The sequence below is a fragment of the Passer domesticus genome, chromosome 7 (genome assembly GCF_036417665.1).
Source record: "Passer domesticus isolate bPasDom1 chromosome 7, bPasDom1.hap1, whole genome shotgun sequence".
NCBI lineage: Eukaryota > Metazoa > Chordata > Aves > Passeriformes > Passeridae > Passer > Passer domesticus.
Window position 1 is genome coordinate 52,368,755 of NC_087480.1, and position 13,923 is coordinate 52,382,677.

A 13,923-nucleotide genomic window follows, 5' to 3' on the forward strand; every position below is an offset into this window, starting at 1 on the left:
CTGTGGGCTGAGCTCACCCACACACTGGGCTGCCTCTGCCGGGGCTGAGCCTTCCTAGCAAGGGGCTGTGCTGGCAGAAGTGACACTGCTGCATGGCAGGGGCCAAGCCCAAGGACCCCAGCTGACATGTCACATGTGGAACTGTTTCCAGCACACTGGGGGATCCTGACTCTGGCTCCAATGCTCAGCCCTGCTCTCCCAGCTCACTCTGTGCCACCATCATTCCCACTGCTGCTTTCTGGAACTGATGCTTTTTTCCTTTTACAAGCCTTTGTAACCCTTATTCCTTGTTGTAACCCAGAGGCACTTGTCAGTTTCTGCTTTTACATTAGCTGAAGCCAAGCACTGTTTCAGGGCAGCATTGTTTCAGTTTAGAGATAGGGCCTTATGCATTTCCAGAGTCCCAAAGAGCACTAACACAGGACCATGTATGGTCCTGTTCCCAGTAGTGGTGTAGCCTTTCCAGCACTCAGGTAACAGTGTCACTGTGCTGTTGGACTCCTGTATACAGTAGTTTGGGCGGGCATGTCTGTCCAAGGGACCTGGACTGCCCAGATCTCACCATGCAAAAAACTTCCCCCAGCCCACAGGGAAACTTTCTACCTTAGGTACACAGGTCTGACCCTGCTGACTGTGTCAGCTTTACACAGAAGGAGGTCCTTGGAGTGCAAGGGCTCTTCTGATCTACAGCAGGATCTGTGTCCTTGACAGTCTCCCCAAGCATGAGGGACAGGAGCATGCTTGGCCAGGGTTGTTGCTGACCTCCTGTCTCTCTCATTTTCTTCCAGTCCTGGACGCACAACATCCAGCGGGAGAAGGAATTTCTGAGAAAGCTGGTGAAAGCCCGAGTCATCACTGACCTGACCAGTGGGATTTGAGTGGCTGCAGCCACTGCATCCAAGGGAGGAGATGAAGACACGCTGCAGCTCTGGGAGCAGACCCTGGCAGCCCCTGCAAGAATCCCACCTCACTGAAGACACACAGAGATGCCCAGGTGCTCTGGGAAGACCCTCTTGCATTGCCAGTCTGCACGAGGGTTACATCTCCCACCTCCAGGCCTAGAGCTGGCAGGAGGTGGGCAAGGGGCTCAGTGGACAGTTCTTGAACTCTGCATCGCAGACAGATCTTCTGCATCCTGAATTAGACAGGAAAGACTCAGGAGAGAGAAGAAAGGTTTGTGAATAAAACGATTAGTGCCAAATGGGAGGTGATGCTGCCCCAAGGCAGCAAAGCCTGAATGTACAAAGTATTATTTTTTAAAAGACTGCTGGAACCATACTAGAAATACCAAGGTACAAGGCAAAGTCTGCTTGCGCACAGCCCTGCGAAAAACCTGGCCTCTTCATTCTCCATCTGCATTGTCACCAGCCTCTGACCTTTCCCCAGGAAAACAAATCCATCCAAAACTTCGGTGTCATTGGTGCTGCTACGATTTGAAGGGAGAATAATGGCTTCCTCTCATTCTCCACTTGGAGCTTCTGGATGGAGATGAGCATGGGTTTGTTTTTCTGCATTTTTCCTCACATCCTCCACACAGGCAGCAACAGCAGCCAGTGACTTGGCTGTGTTTTCCATAGCCATTTGCTCTGCCTCTGCCCTGACCCCGAGGTGGAGCAGGGAGCTGGTGGCTTTCCCCGCCTACAGCAGACCCTCCCCACCTTCCTGCCTGTCACGATGCAGAGGAGCCTCTGCCCCGTTGTGCTCAAGGCTTTCAGGCCTCTTGGTTTGTGCCTGCTGTGCAGGGCCCCTGAAGAGTCCGTGCAGACTTGTGTCACTGTTTCTGGACAGCATCTCGCTTTGGTTTTGTGTGGGAGGGGAGTAACTTATTCTTTGGAAGGAGGTCAGATCTTGAGCAGAGATCTCAAGCTTTACAGTTTGAGAGAAGACTGCTGAAGATGTTTGTTTTACGTTCCAGACTCAATCATGTTCCCTATTTAAGCGACGTGTGACCTCAATGATGATGGAACCTGATGGGAACTCTCACCCTCTGCTCGGCCCCTGCTCACTCCATTTCCAAGCTCCTCCTGTGCTGCTCTAGCACTGCTGCTCCTCCTGCTCTCAGGAGCACGTCCTTCCTTTGCCCTCTTGGTCCCAAGATGCACTATTTGCACATTTGATTTGTATACGTATTTCAGAGGAGCTGGAATAAACTGATCAACGTGGCCAAGTGCGAGGGCAGCAGGGTGGTCTCTTCCACCTGAAGAGCGTGGGCAGAAGGGAGGTTGCCAAGGGAATGAGCAGTTACATGTGGAAAGTGGCTCCTGTGCTCTCCTAGCCTGGGGCAGGCTGGAGTGCACCCACAGGCACTGTCCCAGTACCTGGGTGTCAAGGTACTGGCACACAGCCAGCCGGTGCTGGGGTCTGTGGAGGGGGATCCCAGAGGGGTGTGGGTTGGGCTCATGGTCCTGACACTGTGTCTGACATAGCCCAAGGATTGCAGTCTGCCTTGCTCTGGACTGAAGGGAGCATGACCCTGGCATGGGCAAGGACTGCTCGGAGCAGGGTGAGCAGGGCTCCCCTAGACCAGCTCTGCACCTGCTGACTTGCAGGGACTGTGGCTTTGGACCTGAGACCCTCAAGGGGGTGTGCAGGAGGGGCAGGCAGTGACCCAGGCATGGGGCAGACCAGCAAACTGTACAGAATGGTTTGAGACCAGGCTGCAGGCAGAGGCAGCTCCCAGGACACGGCTCTGAGTGCTGCTTACAGAGCTGTATGGGATGCCTTCCCCAGGAGCCTCTCCTGCCTGCTGTGCCTGTAGCCAAGGAGCTTGCTCAGGGTCAAGTCCTGCCCACCTTCTTGTTGTGGCTGCTGTTTCCCTTGTCATCTGGGAGCAGCTCAAAGTTCCTGCTGCTTCTGGGCTGCAGAAGGCATGCTGGGAGGCTCTCCATCCCTTTACCCTTCCCATGTCCCATCCCCTCTGCTCTGGCCTCCCAGCCAGGCAGTCCCCATTCACCCAGGGACATGCCTCCTTTCAGGATGCTCTGTCAGGTTTACAGCAGGTTTTTGAGCATGTGCTATGGCAGATACTCCTTTTAACTATCTCCCATTTTGTTTTTCCTTCTTGAGGACTCCATGGGACTGAATTTCCATGGCTCTCACCAGGCAGCCCGCCCTTTGCAGCTCCTGGGTGTCAGCCTGGACTTGGGACCATCTTCTGTTGAGTCCCAGCCATGCTGGCAGGGGGAATGCTTGGTCTGGGTCTGGCTGAGGTTGTGGCTGGGGAAGGGTTGACACTCACTCTCTGTCTTGGTGCTTTAACCAGCAGCTGCAAGAGCCCTAGGGCTGTATCCATGGGCTGCAGTGAGCTGAGATGGCAGAGTGGGCAGCTGCATCTGGAAGGAGGAGGGAACAGCCTTTGGTGTCTCTGCTGGGGCCCCCACAGAGGATTGTTCAGTTGCATTACTGAACACTCAAAGCTCTAGGTCACTTTTATCCTCCAACTCACTAGCTCCAGGTCCAAGGACACAGCATGGCCACTGCTCAGCCTTCCCTGTTATCCCTGCTCTCCACCACAGCCATGAACAGGTCCTGATGGGAAGTTGACCCTACAGACCAGGGACATGATTCCTAGTCCTTCCCTTCACCTTGACAGGAGTTTCCAGGCAGAAGTGCCCAAGTTGAATAGATGAGTGCATGGCCCAGAGTGACTGCGGTGGGTCAGCAGCACCTGCATGTAGAAGGAAAGAGCATTTTGGGGACCAAGACTCCTCTGGCTCACTGACACCACAGAGCAGCCCATGGCCAGGTGATGGGGCTCCAGCTGCAGGAGCAGTGCACAGCACTGGGTTTTGCTCCTGGCTGCTGTTGTTTTGGCTGCCTCCCCAGGTGCACCTGCAGCCACCTCCCGCCCTTGAGAGGCTGCAGTCCTGGCAGCTCGGCACAGTGCACCGGGTCAGAGCAGGGTCAGTGGGACGGATGTGAGTCTTGGCCTCTCCCTCGCAGTGACTCACCTTGTCAGATCGGAAGGGAGAGCCCAGGGGAATTCTCCACAGCCTAAATATAGAGCGGGGTTGCCTGGTGCCTCTGATGCGCTGTGGTGCAGAAAGGCCACTCGGGTGGCAGGGAACCTGCCTGGAGACAGCCCAGGGAAGCACAGGGAGATCAGGGCCCAGTGACCACAGTGGGTTTTGCTCCAACTAGTGCACAGAGCAGGTCTGTGAGCTGCAGGGCAGCCTGCATGTGCTGCTCTGGAGGACAGGAGGTGCTGAAGAGCTGCTGCTGCTGTGCTGACCACACCACGAGCTGCTTGTGCATGTGTGTCAGTGCCCACCACACTGGCACTGGGATTCCACCACCAGCTCACCCTGTTAGACCTGGCCATGCTGTGGCCTTGAGCTCACACATGCCAAAGGTAAGCACCATGGCCAGGTAGCATGAGGCAGCAGTGGAATCCATCCCAGCGTTCCTCATCCCAGCATCTCTGGGCTTCCAGTGTCTCCTTCCTTGGAGGGAGAAGTGGAGAGGCCCTGCCTGGCCATGCTGTGCTACCCCTCAGTGTGAGCACTGCTGGGAGCAGGGGAAGGTGTCAGGACAGGGCTGTCTGTGTCAAATGGGCTCAGCTGGGTTTGGTACAGGCAGAACTGGACATGGGCAAGGGCTTCCAGAGTGTTTGGCAGGGAGCAGCCACCATGCTGAGCTCCACGGGCACCAGCACAGCGTGTGCTCTCGGTCCGAGCGTGTGTCACTCGCAGTATTAGAGACGTGTCCTTCAGTGCAGGAGCCCCTTTGGGGCCACAGCCCGGCCCCTCTGGGCCCTGGCTCCTTGCACAGCCTGCACAGGGTCTCAAAAAGGCCAGTGCATTCGCCGGTACTGTACCAAGCCAAGATGCAAGAACTCAATGAGTTTTTAAATTAGTTTTAGTTTCTGCATTTTTTTTTTATTTTCCCTCTAGGCAGGGAGGGTAAGAGTCTTGCGGGCTCCTCCAAGCCGGCTTATGTCACATCAATTCAGTCATATCACAGAAGCAATAAAGCTATCAAACAAGCTTGGCTGGTCTCTTTCTTCTGCTGCCTTGGGCCTTTTTTATGGGAGGCAGAGGGATTCCCCTGCTTGGGCTGTCCCCTGCCTGGTTTCACTGCGGACTTCTCTGGAACAGTAATCCAGCTGCCAGGAGTTGCAGCTGGCCAACACCACTGGCCTGGTGCTGGGGACAAGAGAGGGCTGTGCTCCTCCTTGCAGGTGACTTTGAGGGGTGGGAGAGGGGATTGTGGGTTGGGTTCATTTAATGTTGGAAGGCACAGGCATCAGAGCTTGTCCTGCCTGTGACAAGCTGCCTGTGACAATGCTGTCCTGGGGACTCCCTGCCAGCAGGATGTCTTCCTGCCAAGGGTCACAGCAGCGATCGCGCTGGGTGCGGCCCTGACAAAGGCAGGTGTCCAGCCAAGTGACCTTCTCACCACAGTGTCCTGGAAAAGGAAACGGTTTAGGAAGCCAGGGACCGAGGCTGTGTCCAGCTCTCACACCTGCCAAGTCCCAGCTGGAAGAGTGTAACCCCTTAGGCAAGCCCTGGTGATGCCACCAGGCTCCCAGAGCCACAGGATGTGTTGGAGACAGTTCCATCGCTTGGAGGCACAGGAAGGCTACTGCCCGGTGAGTGACTGCCCTGCCAGACCTCCTGGCTTCTAAACATGGGGTGAGTTGTTGCTACACCAATGGGGCACCAGAGAAGCAACTGCCCAGCCCTCCCTGATGCGTGGTTGCAGGTTTCAAGGAGATGCTGGAGCAGCTCAAATCCTCCTTCCATCCCTCCTTTTTTCCTAGCATTTAGAGAGCAGGGCCACCACTGCCATCTGGCTGAGCCAGCCCCAGGGATGGCCCATGCCCTGTCCTGGCCGTGAGAGGGCAGAAGAAGAAAAGAACACAGCCTGGGACCAGGGCACACAAGGACATTCAGGTCAGCTGAGACAAGGAGACTTGTTCAGAGATATCCCTGACAGAGCCACGTCACTGCAGAGATGGGACACAGCCTGCGTCACAGCTCTCTCCCACGTATGTTTTGTCACACCCAGCCATGGCCTCGGACAGCAGTCACGATGTGCTCAGTCCTGCCATCTGGCTGGTCTGCATCACCCTCGTCCTGCCACATGCAGGGGTGGCACCTTTAGGGACAGATGTCACAGCAGGGCTTATTCCAGACCAGACAAGGCACCTGGGGGCACTCCAGCCCCAGGGGTGCAGGAGCACAGGCAGTGCCCTGGGAGGTACCAAGCCAGGCAGTGCCAGCAGCAGCCAGGGAGCAGGTCACCCCTCTGTCTGGAGACCTGTGGGGCTGGAACCTTGCCCTGCACCCCAGTACCTGTGCAGCCTGAGCCATGCCCAGCACGCGCCAGGGCAGAGCCAGAGGGGAGGGCAGTGCTAGGATTGAAGCACAGGGACATCCCCTGCCACCATGGTTGTGGGAGGACAGGGAGGAGGTGCTAGGACATTAGTGGGGCTGACAGCAGCTGCAGGCTTATGTCTCCCAGGATGACAAGAAAGGGCAGAGGAGGGAGCCAGTGCCTCCAGTGTCTGGGATAGCAGCCTTGAAGGGGGCACACCTGGAAGAGGACAGAGGCCAGGCTTTGCACAGCCACCCCTTCCACGTGACTGGGGACACTGTGGGCTCACCTGTATGGGTACCCTGGATACCCTGTGCCATGCCCCACATAGCCCCCTGCATACAACCAGCATCACATCCTCTGAACTTCCTGGCTGTGTCCTGGGGACATGAAGACCTTTTCCAAGCAGGCAGCTGCACTGCTCTGTAGCCCTGCAAAGCAGAGGATGCTGTTCCCTGTCACTTGCTCCCAGATGTTTCTCTACCACAGGGATGCACCAGGGCCTCCAAAACTCTTCTGGGCCAAGGCACCCACGGGCACTGCCTCAGATGCCCATGAGGACACCTCAGACGGGAGCAGCCCCAGGCCATGCCCGTGGAGCACCAGTCCCACGGCAGAGCCCGTGCTCCCACGCAGTGCCACCAGCAGTCAGGGAGCCACCCATAGCCACAGACTAGGTCACGGTGCTTGTGCCAGGACAGGAGTGGGGGTGAAAGGGGGGAGCCGGGGCCACACGGTGCCACTTCAGGGCAGGTGAAGCAGCAGCTCCGGGCCGCGTGCCACCTCCGCTGTCCCTGCTCGCGGTGGCAGGGACGGCTTAGCGGGCGCCGCCTGTGCCCGCACACTCCCTGGCAGGTGATGTCTCAGGAGGACGCGGGAGTTGTCACCCCCGCGCCGGATAATCCGAGGAGATGAGAGCAGGCGAGGCGGCGGCTCCGCAGGTGGCTGCAGGAGCGGCCGCCCGACCCCGCCGCGGGCCCGCGGGGCTGCCGGGCGGCGGGAAGGAGGTGAAAGCCACGCGGGTGGCCCGGGGTCGGGGCGACCTGGGCGTGCAGCCGTGGCACAGCCGGCGACCGAGCCGCTGGCCCCGCTCCAGCCGGGGAGTTGCATAAGCCCGGGGAGCAGCGCCGAGGCGGCGGAGCGCCGCCGGGGCAGGTGACACGGCCGGCGGCACAGCGGGGCGCGCAGCCCGCCCGGGCGCCCTCGGACCCCGCGGCCATGAGGGCCGGACCCGGGGGGCTCGCCTGGCCCGGGGCGCGTCCCGGCGATCGGCTCCGGCCGGGGGAGCACGTGTGAAGCGGGGCCGAGCGGAGGCGGCCCCGGGATTTGGCACGTTCGCAAGGAGCACTCGAGAGCCCCGGGATGGACGCGGAGGGCCCCGGGCGGTGACGTAAGGACTCGCACGGGCTCGGCTCGACTCGCCAGCCGGCCCCCATGTCCCCGGGGCCAGCGGCGGCCCCGGCGGAGGGAGGCAGGGCGGCGGCAGAGGTAAGGAGCCCGGTGGCGGGCGGCCCAGCCGAGGAGGAGCGGGGCGCGGGCGGGCGGCAGGCCGGACTCCTCCTCCGGACACGAGCGAGGCACACCGGTGACCCGAGTCAGCTCGGGATGCCTGGCACGGCTGCCGGGAGCTGCCGGGACAGCCCCGACCCTGCCCGACAACCCATCCCCGCCGGATCCCCACGTGTGCAAGGGGTCCCCCGCGGGGCTCCGCTCCCGGAGCGCTCCGGGAAGGGCTGAACCCTTTCCCGAGGGTGTCCGTGTGTCCGTCCTGGTAGCTAGCGCTGTGATCGGGCTGTCGGGGCAGGAAGCACCGATCACGGGGCGTCCGTCCGTCCGAGCAGCGGGTCCGCCCGCCCGGGGGTCGGCCTGCGGGCAGGTGGCGGTAGCGGGGGTCGGGTGCCTCGGGGGTCCCGGTGCTGTTCCCGGCGGGGTGCGAGTTTCCGCGGGAGCTCGGAGGCGGTGCGGATCGCGGCGAGAGCCGGTGCTGAAGCGGGCTGGGCTGCGGCTCCTGCTGCTGGCGGGATTCCCGTGCCCTCCTGATCCGGTGCGGTCCAGGCGCCCGTGCGGGTCGGAGTCTCGGTGCCACTACGTGCGGATCGGGGCGCCGGTTGGTATCCTGGTGCCAGTGTGAGTCGGGGTCCCGGTGCCGGTGCCCGCCCCGCCGGTCAGGTGACGGTGGCTGGAATTTGACACCGGCAGCGACGACGGGAGCGGGATGGAGCCGCCGGTGCCCCGCACTGCGCGTCCGCCTGCCGCCGCCGCCACCGCACCCCGAGACGCGGCGGGAGCGGCACCGGGAGCAGCGGCGGGAGTCGGTGCCGGCGGGGCAGCGCCGGCCCCCGCCAGCGCCCCGCCCCGGCGCAGCGGCGGCGGGCGGCGGGGGGCGGCGGGGAGCGGAGGCGATGCGGGGCAGCGGCGGCCCGGGGGATGGTCCCCGCCGCGGGCACGGTGAGTGCGGGCCGGGGCGGCGGGCGACAGCGCCCGCCCCAGCCTGCCGGCGGCCCCGAGTCTCGGCGGAGGCTCGTACCGGGACTACGCGGGGGACGAGGGGAACCCGCTTCGCCGCCCACCTCCCGGCGATATTCGCGGGTCGGCGAGGGCTCTCGGGCCGCCCTCGGGCAAGTCCCCCCCGTTCGGCTACCGGGGTGCCGAGCCCGACCCGGCGGCGGGAAGCGCTGGGGGCCGCGGCGGGGCCGGGGTTCCCTGCCGGGGCGGGGAGAGGCGGCACCCCGCTGCGGGCGCCCGAGGGGCACGGGGACGGACTCTCCCGCCTCTTCCCTGGGCTCCCGCCCGGCCCGTTGGGCACGTCGGACAGGTGTGCGCCCCGGGCGGTGGGCAAGAGGCAAGGGGCGGGGGTACCCCGAGCCCCCCGGCTCTGCTGTCCCTGACTTGGGGCCGAGTTTTGTCCCTGCCGTGTGTCCCGCGTGTCCGAGCCCGGTCTGCTAAGGCTTTGCGGGGCGGCTGCCCGCTCCTCAGCGTACGTGGGGTTGATTTCTGACCCTCATCACTTCTACCACGGTCAGCGCGAAGGGATGCAGGGCCTCCGCCGGTGCCCGCAGGTGTCCGAAGGGGTCTCTGGGCATCCCCCCGCGCTTCCAGGTGGGGCCCGCGGCTGCAGGGCTGACACAGCTACTCCGAGAGCCGAGACACTCACCGCGGACCTGGGGCACCCCTGGGCCCGCGTGGATGCGCTTCGCGAGTGTCTGCTGCCTCCGCCGGGGGCCCGGTGCAGCCACGGGACATGCCGTGCACAGGGCAGCCAGCGGGGCTCTCGCTGGGCTCTGCACGAGGCAGTGTGAGCTGGCTTGCTCAGGGATTGCACCAACAATTGCTGTTGTTCAGCCCCGAGCGGGGGACACATGTGACGGGGGTCCAGACGTGCTCACATGGATGAGCTCGGTTCCGACCCTGGGAAAAAAACCCTCCTGTGTCTATGAATCGCCCGGCAGGGCTCTGGCAGCCGTGTCTGGGGGAGATCAGCCAGATTTCCCCGTACGGGGTATGGGGGTCTGCTGCGGGGTGAGCAGGTCTGGCACCCGTGGGGTGCAGGCGCTCGGCTCAGCCCTGCTCGCCCCGGACGAACGCAGATGCCGAGCGGGGCCAGCCGGGGCTGCGGTGCTGCGCGCCCGGGGAGCTGCCCCGCGGACGGGCCCCGGTCTGAGGAGGCACTGCTTGTGTTAGTCCGTCGCTTCGGCTCCGGGGCTCCCGGTGGCGAAGGGAGGCTGCCCTCGTTCGGCGCCCCGCCGGCAGCGCTGCCGCTGCAGAGTCCGGGGCCGTGCTGCCGCCGGACGGGAGAAGCCTGAATTGCACCGGCTGATCCCGCCCGTCCCGTCCCGTCCCGCCGGTTCGCTGGAGCAGCGGGGCCGCAGCAGGGCGGCGGCCGCGGAAGCAAGGACAGGGGAGTCCGTCCCTTTCCAGGGGACCCTCGGCTGGCCCCTCCGGCGGTGCCGGCCTGGGAAATCCATGACCTGGCGGCAGCGGCTGGCGTGGGGCCACCACGGGAGCGAAGCGCAGCGTGGGCTGTGCTTGCCCAGGCTGGGGGGCTGGTGCGGCCGGGGGGCAGTGCGAGCCCTGCCGGCACCGGGAGCACATCCCGCCTGGAGGGGACACAAGGGCCTGGCAGCGCCCACTGCAGACCCGTGTCACAGTATGGCCAGCTCAGGGTGGCATCAGATTGCACAACTGGGACTTGGGGACCATCCCCTGAGATACTAGAGGGACTGGAAGAAATTATGTTTCCTTCTTGTCCCAGCAGTGCCCAGGCATGTGCTGTCAATTTTTTTTGGGCAGGAGCGCTCTCCTCAGCATGTCCCTGTCCCCCTTTGCTTCCTTTGCCATGGAAGCAACTGGGACATGCTGGGGCAAAGCCAAAGTCATAGAGGAAATGGAGGAACTCTTGAATGCAGAATGTCACTAGGCTCCAAAGGGACAGTGGCATCCCGAGAGACAGGATATGCAGCAGATGGGACAAGGAAGCTACAAGCCCTTTTGGAACCACTTCTAAAGCCCTTCAAAGGCAGGGTGTCCCAGCTTTGGACACTGGGGCATCCCTGCACTGCAGAGGGGAGCTGGGGAAGGAGGCAAAGATGAGTCTGCAAACGGGAGTTGCCCCAGCACCTCCTGGGAAACATCACTCCCCTGAGACCATGCTTGCTGCTTCGCTGGGACCACGCACAGCAGGGATGCAGTGCCTTTCTGCGTGTCAGGGCGGTGGATGCCAAGCTGTGGTGCTGGGGTGAATGACTACATGGTGCTCCGTACCCTGCTGTGTCCCCACAGGACCTGCCTGAGCATCCTGCCCCTTGCAGTCCCACTCATGCAGGCTGCTCGGGGGCTGTGTGTCCCAGCTTGGCGCAGGCAGCAGCCGGGGGAGCCAGCATGGGGCCAAGGGGTGGCTGCACCCGAGGACCCCGTGCTAATGGACTTGGAGTTTCCAAGGTCAGGCTCCCACTGTGAGCAAGAAAAACATTCCCAGGGAAGGGCCATGGGAAAGGGCCCCCCCCGTGCAGCACTCCCAGCCCCAGCAGCTGCCTCCCAGCCCAGCCTGGCATCCCAGGCTGTTCACACGAGGACATGGCTGCATTGCCCCTGAGGAGACGTGCTGTAAAAAGGCTGGGTTGCCCAAGCTGCCCCATCTCTTGGAAGGGGTGTTCGGTGTGGTGAGGATGCCTGGCTATGCCAGGAGAGGAGAGGGGTAGGGGTGGGCCATGAATGGGGTGCAGGAGGTGTTGTGAGGTTCTGGGGGGCGAGGGAGGGGGTGGCATGCTTGCCCAGGGCAGGGAGGCATGAGACAATTCCCAGCCAGCCAGCTTTATACCCACCCTGGGTGGGCACTGACCCCAACCTCTGTACTTGCAGCTAGCATGGACCAGCGTCAGGGGCCACCAGAGCGAAGGCCTGCAGGACCTGCCACGCACCTGCAGCCCAAGGTGAGCTCACTCTGTCTGGCTGCAATGGCCAGGACTACCTGGCCCCACGCCCAGCTCATGGAGCCGCATTCCTGGTGTGAACCCCGGTCGGGACTGACCCTGCTGTGCTGTGATTCGTTGCAGGAGGGGACACTGTGGGGGTTCTTTGCCATCCTGTCTCTGCTGGCTGGGCTGGCCACGGGCACCCTGCGAACACCGCACTGCAACGAGACGCTGGACGCAGCCCCCACGCCGCGGGGCATGGCCACGGCCAGCGTGTCTGCGGAGGATGGCGCGGAGGCACCGCTTGCTGCTGCCTGGAGCCAGCTGTACGGTGCGTTTTGGGACAGGCCCCCAGCCTGGGCGTGGCGGTGCCCTGCGTGGGGCATGGGCAGGTTGGGAGCTGTGTGGGAAGCCCCAGCCCATGTGGGGCTATGGCTGCACTTTGGGGCTGGGCTGAGGGGATCTCAGCACATGGGGCCCTGAGCTTCGTGCTGGGCATGTGGCAGAGCCCTAGAAATGAGAAGATTCTTGGCTGGAAGTGCCTTCCCACACACCTACACACCCTCTCAGGCACCAGCCATTGCCACGGTGGGTGATCAGGAGGGATCCGTAGGTCACAGAGGGGACCGCAGGCTCAGAAGGAGGGTGATGGGTGCAGGATAGGTCATGACAGCGCCATCTCCTCCACGTGCAGGGGACAACGCGACAACAGGTAGCCCAGGCACCGCAGAGCTGGCGGAGGACCTGCTGCTGCGTGCCGAGCGCTCGCCGCCAGGTGCCGGCAAAGCCAAAAAGGGGGGGGTGAAATCCCCACGGCGCACCCGGGGCCGCAACTGCCACATCCGCAACCTGATGGTGAAGGTGCGCGACCTGGGCCTGGGCTTCAACTCGGACGAGATCGTGCTCTTCAAGTACTGCAGCGGGTCCTGCCACCGGGCACGCAGCAACTATGACCTGACGCTGGGCAGCCTGCTGCGGCAGCAGCTCATCGCCCCGGGGCCGCAGGAGCGGGTCCTCAGCCACCCCTGCTGCCGACCCACCCGCTACGAGGCTGTCTCCTTCATGGATGTGGAGAACACGTGGCAGACAGTGGAGAAGCTCTCAGCCGCCGAGTGCAGCTGTATTGGCTGAGGAGGGGGCTGCTGGCTTGGCCCCAGCTCGACACATGCCGACAGACTCCAGCTTGTCACGTGCAGTGGCACTGTTGCTCAGAACAAGGGTTTGGCAGAGGCTGGTGCCCCTGTTATTACGTGGCCACAAAGAACCGAGGTGAGGTGGAGTCATGACTGGGGTGTGGGTGGCCAAGCCCGCTCCTGCTCAGTGCCAAGCAGCTGCTGCCAGCAGCTACAGGGAGTCCTGCCCGGGTGCCCTGGCTCAGCCCTGGGAGACGAGCTGAAGAGAGTATGGATCATCCCCTCCACTCCCAAGGGTCTGCCAGCCCGGGGTCCAGCAGAGGCACTCCTGCACCTGTGCTCCAGGGCCAAGCATCACCCAAGCTTCAGAGGGGGCAAAACCTCCCTGTCCCCGCGGGCACCCTGGGATCAGTGGTGCAGGGGAGGGCTGTCCCTGAGGGCGGGGATGCAGTGGGGCCAATCTGCACCAGAGTGGAGTGGGGGGTCTGCACCCGGACCAGCAGCAGACTCTCGTATCCCGCAGGGTGTTCGCTCATAGACCCCCGTTGGGACTCCCACCCCTGCCTGGTTCCCAGGGTAGTGGCAGGGTCCCCGCGCTGCTCCGTGGTGCTGTGGCACTAAACTATTTATTACTCTAAATTATTTATTTATTGTTCTCGAGCGGCAGCTCCTATTTATGACTTTGGGCCCCCAGCGGCCGGGTGTAATTTAACCCCAGCGCTGCACTGAAGCCCTGGGCAGCGCCCCGCGCACCCCGCACCCTTTTTCTATTATTTGTAAAATTTGAGGGATAAACTCTATTTTTGTACAGTCGCCTTTTCCTGTAGCAATAAAGCGATGGGCTGCGCGTCCAGCCCCTGCGTGTGCCCGTGATGGGGACGGGGCTGGCCCTGAGGTGGCAGCGGGAGGGTGCGGAGCGGTGCTGCGGGCGGCTCCCGCGGTGCCGGTTGCGGTGCCGGTTGCGGTGCCGGTGCCCGGCAGGGGACGCGCGCGGGCCGGGACTACAGCTCCCGGCGTGCGGCGCGGCGCTGCGGCAGGTCCTGGGCTGCCCGGCCGCGCCT

At 62.9% G+C, this 13,923-nt stretch overlaps 2 protein-coding genes across 14 annotated transcripts in view; both read left to right on the forward strand.

Annotated features, from left to right (window-relative positions):
- ST3GAL3 (ST3 beta-galactoside alpha-2,3-sialyltransferase 3) overlaps positions 1-4,985 on the forward strand; it is a 188,563-nt gene extending 183,578 nt beyond the window's left edge. For all 11 annotated transcript variants that reach the window (XM_064428649.1, XM_064428647.1, XM_064428648.1 and 8 more), the window contains one exon: positions 789-4,985. In XM_064428649.1, coding sequence (XP_064284719.1) covers positions 789-878 — 90 coding nt within the window. In that variant the 3' untranslated portion in view covers positions 879-4,985. The remainder of the gene's footprint in view (positions 1-788) is intronic.
- Positions 4,986-6,902: 1,917 nt separating this feature from the next.
- Positions 6,903-13,715, forward strand: ARTN (artemin). Of its 3 annotated transcripts, none has more exons than XM_064428661.1 (4): positions 6,903-7,806; positions 11,677-11,747; positions 11,871-12,060; positions 12,424-13,715. In XM_064428661.1, the coding sequence occupies exons 2-4, from the start codon at positions 11,682-11,684 to the stop codon at positions 12,858-12,860; spliced, it is 693 nt and encodes a 230-aa protein (XP_064284731.1). In that variant the 5' UTR covers positions 6,903-7,806; positions 11,677-11,681; the 3' UTR covers positions 12,861-13,715. The 3 variants fall into 3 exon arrangements, with proteins under 3 accessions (XP_064284731.1, XP_064284730.1, XP_064284729.1); XM_064428660.1 differs by lacking the exon at positions 6,903-7,806 and adding an exon at positions 8,646-8,766; XM_064428659.1 differs by lacking the exon at positions 6,903-7,806 and having other exon boundaries at positions 11,550-11,747.
- The last annotated feature ends 208 nt before the right edge of the window (positions 13,716-13,923 follow it).

Coding starts and splice junctions, on each gene's coding strand:
- ARTN (XM_064428659.1), top strand. CDS start 11,604: ATGAGACAATTCCCAGCCAGCCAGCTTTATACCCACCCTGGGTGGGCA. Junction 11,748..11,870: donor CCACGCACCTGCAGCCCAAG/GTGAGCTCACTC, acceptor GATTCGTTGCAG/GAGGGGACACTGTGGGGGTT. Junction 12,061..12,423: donor TGCCTGGAGCCAGCTGTACG/GTGCGTTTTGGG, acceptor CTCCACGTGCAG/GGGACAACGCGACAACAGGT.